General features: G+C 50.6%; 1 protein-coding gene across 1 annotated transcript in view; it reads left to right on the top strand.

Moving 5' to 3' along the window:
- The window catches only part of GNAL (guanine nucleotide binding protein (G protein), alpha activating activity polypeptide, olfactory type), a 164,520-nt gene that overhangs the window by 137,311 nt on the left and 19,108 nt on the right, over positions 1–8,101 (top strand). The window contains exons 6-8 of the mRNA XM_011983932.1: positions 3,655–3,728; positions 6,276–6,334; positions 7,346–7,466. Of these exons, the coding sequence (XP_011839322.1) occupies positions 3,655–3,728; positions 6,276–6,334; positions 7,346–7,466 (254 nt within the window). The remainder of the gene's footprint in view (positions 1–3,654; positions 3,729–6,275; positions 6,335–7,345; positions 7,467–8,101) is intronic.

Here is an 8,101-nt window from a genome sequence, read left to right as displayed (position 1 = left end):
AAGTGCCCTCAGCTGCAGTTAGTCAACATGCCAAAGGGCACATTTTGGGGTGGTGTTCTGCGTTCTGAACCCTTTCGTCTCCCTCTTGCCCACACTGAGGTTCACAGGCACCTGCAGAGGAGCTGGTGCAGGAGGATGGGGAGGTGGGGAGGCAACATCCCCTCCACTGCGTGAAACGCTCATGGGCACATGGCTGCTGCCTCCACCTACCCAGACACAGAGCCAGCCACTGGCATGGCAAGCAGCAAGCCAGCACAGCCTCCAGGCCATCCATCCTTGCTTCTCAGTACCAGGGCCTCCCATCAACGCCAGCGCCAACAGAGAGCCTGGACCGCCCCAACCCCTCCCTCCTGCTCACTCTCCTTCTTCCTTCTAGAGCCCCTGCTGCCCCTGTCTCCAGAATTGTCCTCTGCTCGCCAGTTAACCCATCCCCAACGCTTGTTCATCCCCGGGAGGCCCAGCCTCTCAGCGCTCGATGGTCACCTGTCCCAGCCGCGGAAGGAGAAGGGGACAGAGGACACTGGTTCATTCCACCATATTTACTGGGGCCAGGCCCACACTAGGTGCTGGGGACTCCCAGGTGGACTCGACAGAAACCTGCCCTGAGGGCCTCGCATGTTAGTGGAGGAGACAAATAACAACAGATCGACCAAGACTCAGTGGGAAACGTGCAGCCTGGATAGGTGCCTTGGTAAAGCCAGGCTGACACAGAGAGGGCGGGGGAGGCCTGTGCAGGGGCCATGGTCACTCGGGAGAGGGAGCTCGGCGGCCTCCCAGCGGAAGAGCTGGAGAAACGGCCTGGAAGAGGGTCGTCACCCCAGAGCGGTGCACAGCTTTCCTAGGCTCTCACCCTGCCTTGTGTGGGACACAGAGGGCGCCGGGCAGATCTGACACCCACAGGCGTCGCCGGGTTTGCCGGCACACACACTCACACACACACACTCATATTCTTGCTCTCGCACACTTTCCACACATACTCTCACACTCACCCTTACACTCACTTTTACACATTTCCTCTCGCACACCACATACTCGCTCTCCACACTCGTCACTCTTACACATATTCACACAGTCATACACACACACACACAAACAACTTCTGTATTTGATTAGGAACCTACACTAAAGGAACATCTATCACCTTCCATGTTTTGTTTACATTGCAACACATTCTTATACTTAGCCTTGGAAGGGAGGCTCCATGCTCTCTCCCAGTTTCTGAGTAGCCCCCACCCCCAGCCCTGTGGCAGTGGAGAAGAGAGGGGAGAGAAGGCAACATTTAAAAAAAAAAAAAGAAGAATGCAGTTCTCCGTCCCTGGGTCAAGAATGTTGCGTTATCTAGACAGATGCAAATTCAGGAAACAAAGTAAGAACTCCAGTCAGCTGCTTGGCCTGCCCCATCCTTGCTGTACTTGGGTGAAATGTCCCATTAATTTCCCCCCAACCCCGGGAAAAAGTGACCTGAGAACAGGCCTGAACCCTTGCTGGCTTTCTTTGCAGCTTCCTGGAAAGAATCGACAGCGTCAGCTTGGTTGACTACACACCCACAGACCAGGTATGTGGAATTAGGGTCCCCCACCGCGCACCAGAATCTGCGAGATTCATTTCCAATATGATTTAACGATTATTTCAGAATGGATTAAGGAAAAATCCCTCAGATACCTACTTTTTGCACATCGTTTGTACTGCCCTGGGTGTGTGCGTGGACTGGTCATCAAACCTTGTGCCTTGCTCCCCTGACTCTAGCACTTAAGTGGTTATGAAAATTGCCAGTATGCAAATGAGTTTATCTGCAGACAAGGAACATGCTGTTCCTGTTCCTCCTGGAGCTGCCCTCAGGAAAGCGAAGTCTTTGCTTCCTGGTTTCATAAACTACGCCCATTCTGTTTGGGCCCCGGGCCTGGGGAGTCCCGTATCACAGCGAACTTTCCAGGTGTGACCCAGAGCATCCCCTTTGGGTTGAGTCAGAAAAAAGCACTCCACCTTTTTTTTTTTTTTTTTTTTTTTTTTTTTTTTTTTTTTTTTTTTTTTGAGATGGAATCTTGCTCTGTCGCCCAGGCTGGAGTGAAATGGCGCAATCTCTGCTCACTGCAACCTCCGCCTCCTGCCTCAGCCTCCCAAGTAGCTGGGATTACAGGTGCCTGCCACCTCGCCCAGCTAATTTTTGTATTTTCAGTGGAGACAGGGTTTTGCCACGTTGGCCAGACTAGTCTCAAACTCCTGACCTCAAGTGATCCACCTGCCTTGGCCTCCCGAAGTGCTGGGATTATAGGCGTGAGCCACCATGCCCAGCCCACTCCACCAATTTTTAAATAGCAGAGAGGGAATCGTGCCCCTTCGACTCTCAGGCAGCTGCAGAGACCTGGAGAGCCCCTGGATTGATCAATTCAGGAGCCTTCAGGTGCTTCTAGAGCCAGTGAACCCCAAAGAAGTTAGAGGGGTCTCTCTGTTCAAACCACACTCTCCAAACCTCCCCCAGAGTCTCTATTCCCTGCAAGGCCTTGGCCCTGGGCCCCCAAAGTGGAAGGTCTGAGGCCTGAGCTTCTTTTTCTCCCATGAAGTTTCTCTCTCTCAGGCTGAACCTGAGAGTTTGAAATTATCTGACAAAGCAATGGAGGCTTCCTCGTCTTGAGTCAGTCCCTCAACTAACTCACCTATCCTAAACAGTTCTCATTATACTAAAATGGGAGGACCACCTCCCACGTTCCAGAATTATTACGGAGTGGCTGCTTCCTTCAAAGCACATGGATTTGGTGGTCATTAAAAAAAAAAAAAAAAACCCTGACATCTGCCAAATGTGCCAGGGATGCCAGCTTTGTGAGGCTGCATGGCTTTCTCGTCCCCTCGGGGTACCACATCTTTTATCTTGGAGGAAAGAGAAATGTGCAGGGAAGAGAGAATAAATGAAATCAACTAGCATCCAGTTCATAAGGCTGAAGACATATGAGTGCAGAGTTACACTTCCTTTGGTTTCTCACCCAAGCCATCGTGAGTCTCACCCAAGCCAACAGAGCACTGGCAGGGGCGTCCCTCTGCAATGCTGATGCCCTGACTGTGGTTGTCAGGTACATGTCGGTAAGATTCTTTGAGACATGAGTTTTTTGAAGTTTTAAAACAAAAGGACAGTTATCAGGTCTCTCAGGACCAAACCAACACATTAATTGTGGCTTTCTCTGGAGGATAAAACAACATTCGTCTGAGTTTTTTTTTTTTTTTTTTTTTTTGAGACGGAGTCTCACTTGTCACCCAGGCTGGAATGCAATGGCACGATCTCAGCTCCCTGCAACCTCTGCATCCCAGGTTCAAGCGATTCTCCTGCCTCAGCTTCCCAAGTAGCTGGGATTACAGGCGCCTGTGACCACACCTGGCTAATTTGTTTTTTTGTATTTTTAGTAGAGATAGGGTTTCACCATGTTGGCCAGGTTGGTCTCAAACTCCTGACCTCAGGTGATCTGCCCGCCTCAGTCTCCCAAAGTGCTGGGATTACAGGCGTGAGTCACCATGCTTAGCCAGTCTTAGTTCTTAATTATTATTGTTTCGTTTACAGTGGAACAAATTATTTGAAAAATATTGCTGATGTATAGTTATACCCAAGCTTTACTTTGAAGAAGAACAGTCATGTAACTCAGCTTGCTTCCTTCTTCTTGTTCCCAGGACCTCCTCAGATGCAGAGTTCTGACATCTGGGATTTTTGAGACACGATTCCAAGTGGACAAAGTAAACTTTCAGTGAGTATGTTGTTAAGAGCCGCGTGGCCCAGGGCCTCATGAAGTCCCAGAGCCGAAGGGTTGTGAGGTTTAAGGGGCTTCATTCCTGAATGTGCATGGCTGCCCTTTCAGGGAAGGGCAGCTGGGGTGAAATTCTAACTCTAGCAAGACTTGAAGTGTTGATTTTACTGCCTACTTTAAAGCAGAAATGAGGACACCTGAAAGGAAGGCAGTGTCTGCCTCTGAGTTGTAGATTTGATTGGCCCTTTTTTTAGATCAGGAGACTCATGAAATTTTGATCTTCCAGATGCACAGTCCCAGTTTGAGAACTGAAATGAGCAGTTCATGTGTGTCTCCAGCCCAAGTGCAAACTCGGCCAAATGAGCTTACTGTCTTCATTTCTCTCCCTCATGATAAGACAGTAATTCTCCGGCCACAAAGCTCTTTTTGTCCCCGTAGTTGTGATCCTAGTCCTGCTCCATCACTTCCCCAGCCCCTAGACTCTCTCAGCAGGGCCCTGGCTGGTCTCCTGTCCCCTGGCTTACCCATTTTGGTCGCCCTACTCAGTGCCACGACATGAATCTTCCCACAGCATGGCCTGGATCGTGCTATTCCTCTGTTGAAAAAGGTTCGGGGCTCACTACTGCCTGTGCACCCTATGACCCAAGCCCTCCACCTGTGACCAGCCCCATCCCCAGCCCTGCTTTGTCACCTGCCACCTGCCTCACCAGGCTGGGCTGCTGTCAGGACCCTTCCAGTTCTCCCAGCTTTTCCTGCAGCCGCGCCTCTGTTCATCTTGTCCTCTGAGCCTCAGATGCCACCTGGGCTAACCCCACAAATCTATCAAAGCTTCCTTCAGGCCAGGCATAGTGGCTCATGCCTGTCATCTCAGCACTTTGGGAGGCCAAGGCAGTAGGATTGCTTGAGACCAGGTGTTCAAGACCAGCCTGGGCAATATAGCAAGACCCTATCTCTACCAAACTTGATGGCATACACCTGTGGTCCTAGCTACTCAGGAGGCTGAGGTGGGAGGATCTCGTAAGCCCAGGAATTCAAGGCAGCAGTGGGCCATGATTAGGCCATTTCACTCCAGTCTGGCTGTCTCTAAAAAAAAAAAAAAAGCATCCAAGCGTCCCTCAAATCTCAGCCCATGGTGACCCCTTAGAATTCCCATTGCATAGTGCAGCCAGTGATGGTATTCTGCCCTATACCTTGCCCAGTCACCCTCAGCATGTCTAACTCTACTCTAAGGGACCTCAAGGGTGAGGTCCCTTAGAGCAAGAGTTTCATGATTTTCAGTGTGTTCTGAGACTCCTGCAGTGCCTGACCAGTGCACAGGTCACAGGCACCTACTTCCTGCAGTGCTCTCCCCAGTGCACAGGTCACAGGCACCTACTTCCAGATTTCCCAAGAACCATTCACACGGCCAGTGTCAGGCTGGAGAAAAGCCAGCTATGTCCGTCTCTGCTGTGAGGCCCTCAGTGCGGTGTGGAGTTGGCATGACGTGCGGTTTTGCCCACATCAGAACCACGTCCCTGGCATAGTGGAATTATTAACAGTGAAGCTGTATCTCACGTTCGTGATTTTGTTTGAAAGGATTCTGCTCATCAGCTCATCCATTTTCATCAAGTACCTCAGCGTGCCCCATGTGTGCTAATGCAAAGCGTACAGATTAAATTCTAATAGGATCAGCAACATACCCACCCAGGACAAAACAGTCTAGCCCGTGTGGTCCTAGGGCACATGCACTGTGTTTAGGGAGGGGAGAAATCTCAGAGCCAGGGACGCTTGCAAAGGTTGGAAGGATCCAGCAGAATCTGGGTAGGTAGAGAAACTCTCCCAGGGAGAAATGGCTTAGGCCACAGGGTGCGCTGAGCAGGGGCTGTGAGAAGAGGGGCCTGGGCCTGGGCCTGGGCCTGGCCTGATGAAGTACAGAATGCAGCTGAGAAACTCTGAGAGAACTGGCTGAGGCCACCTTGGCTGGGCAAGACCAGGAAGCAGCTCGGGCTGGGCAGAGCAGCCTGAACTGAATCCAGGCGTGATCAAGACCCAGTGCAGGTCACCAGGCAGAGGTGGCTAGAGATAAGATGCATGTAGTGTAGACAGATCAGCAAGGAGCCTTTCTCAATTCTCACGGGGAGGGGACACAGTGTCCCAAGAGCTGGAGCAAATCATAGGAAGGATCTGCCCTGGGCAGTGACTTAGCTTGTACTCAGACAGGCACGAGTGTCTGAGCAAGTAACCTCTTGCATTACTGAGCTAGTGACCACTGGATTTATTAAGGACCTACTGTGGGACCTCAGACACTGCCGGCTGCTGTCTGCTTGACCTCTCACCCCTGTAGCCCCACTGTGGGGTGACTGAGGAGGGACTGCGGCTGAGAGGTGGAGCCACTTGTATTCCAGGATCACACAGGGAGTGATGGTGCAGACCAGCCAGTGACCCGAGCCTGACTCAAGACCCATGTGTGAACGCTGGAAGCTGCTGACAGCCAAAGAGGAAAGCAAGCACGTGTGCGGTTGTTCCCTGCTTTCCCCAAATAACTGTGTTCCTCTTGCTCTTCCATAGCATGTTTGACGTTGGCGGCCAGAGGGATGAGAGGAGAAAATGGATCCAGTGCTTTAATGGTGATTTTTTTTATGCTCTCTCAAGAAAATGGGAGTGAATTCTAACACTCAGCATTGCTGTGCTTAACTGTCTTTGAATTAGATGATCTCTAATCTAACTAGTATGTAAAGCATAGCATTTTATAGATTATGATGCTCCTTCCTTAGATACTAATCTCATTAAAAAAAGCATTTAAGGGCCAGGCGCCATGGCTCATGCCTGTAATCCCAGCACCTTGGGAGGCCAAGGAGGGCGGATAACCTGAAGTCAGGAGTTCGAGACCAGCCTGGCCAATGTGGAGAAACCAGAGCTCTATTAAAAATACAAAAATTAGCCAGGTGTGGTGGCTCATGCCTGTAATCCCAGCATTTTGGGAGGCTAGGGTGGGTGGATCACCTGAGGTCAGGAGTTCAAGACCAGCCTGACCAACATGGTGAAACCCCGTCTCTACTAAAAATGCAAAAATTAGCCAGGTGTTGTCGTGCACGCCTGTAATCCCAGCTACTCGGGAGGCTGAGGCAGGAGAATCGCCTGAACCCAGGAGGCGGAGGTTGCAGTGAGCCAAGATTGTGCCATTGTACTCCAGCCTGGGCAACAAGAGTGAAACTCTGTCTCAGAAAAAAATACAAAAATTAGCCAGGCGTGGTGACACATGCCTGTAATCCTAGCTACTAGGGAGGCTGAGGCAGGAGAATCACTTGAACCTGGGAGGCAGAAGTTGCAGTGAGCCAAGATCATGCCATTGCACTCCAGCCTGGGAGACAAGAGTGGAAACTCTCATCTCAAAAGAAAAAAAAAAGCATTTAAGCATCCCAAATTTATGTGCATCTTTTGGGCTGGGCTCTTCATCCAGTGTGTTACTGAAGCAACCAGTGGTGTGCACGGCGCACGTGCAGGCTGTTCTGTGACTGAATAGTCCTATCACTGAATGAATGTTTTTGTGGAACTGAGTGGCTGCTGGGTGTGTACTTTCTTGCAGCTCCACAGCGACGGTGTCTAACTGAGGTGCTTTCCTTTTTCTCCCCACCAAGATGTCACGGCTATCATTTACGTCGCAGCCTGCAGTAGCTACAACATGGTGATTCGAGAAGATAACAACACCAACAGGCTGAGAGAGTCCCTCGATCTTTTTGAAAGCATCTGGAACAACAGGTGACAAAAATAACAAATTCAGTCTCACTACTGGATTGCAAATTTTCTTTTGTTAAAAATACGCTCAGGCCAGGTGTTGCGGCTCACACCTGTAATCTCAGCACTTTGGGAGGCCAAGACAGGAGGATCACTGAAACCCAGGAGTTGGAAACCAACCTGCGCAACATGAAGAAACCCTGTCTCTACAAAAAATACAAAGATTAGCCAGGCGTGGTGGTGCACACCTGTAGTCCCAGCTACTCAGGAGCTTGAGGTAGGAGGATCGGTTGAGCCCAGGAGGTGAGGGTTGCAGTGAACTGAGATCACACTACTGCACTCCTGCCTGGGCAACACAGCAAGACCCGGTCTCAAAACACACACACACCTACACCCACACCCCCCACACACACTCTTTACTGATAAATCCAGAACTGTACGAAATATCTCTTTTAGTTCATCTATTGTATAGACATACTAAAAATGTGGAGTATTTTATTTTATTTTATTTTATTTTGAGACGGAGTCTCGCTGTGTCGCCCAGGCTGGAGTGCAGTGCCGCTTTCTCAGCCCACTGCAAGCTCCACCTCCCGGGTTCACGCCATTCTCCTGCCTCAGCCTCCCGAGTTACTGGGACTACAGGCGCCGCCACCTCGCCC

Source organism: Mandrillus leucophaeus, unplaced genomic scaffold, assembly GCF_000951045.1.
Source record: "Mandrillus leucophaeus isolate KB7577 unplaced genomic scaffold, Mleu.le_1.0 Scaffold257, whole genome shotgun sequence".
Taxonomy (NCBI): Eukaryota; Metazoa; Chordata; class Mammalia; order Primates; family Cercopithecidae; genus Mandrillus; species Mandrillus leucophaeus.
Note: the sequence above shows the minus strand (reverse complement) of the source record. Positions and strands in the feature narration are given on the sequence as shown.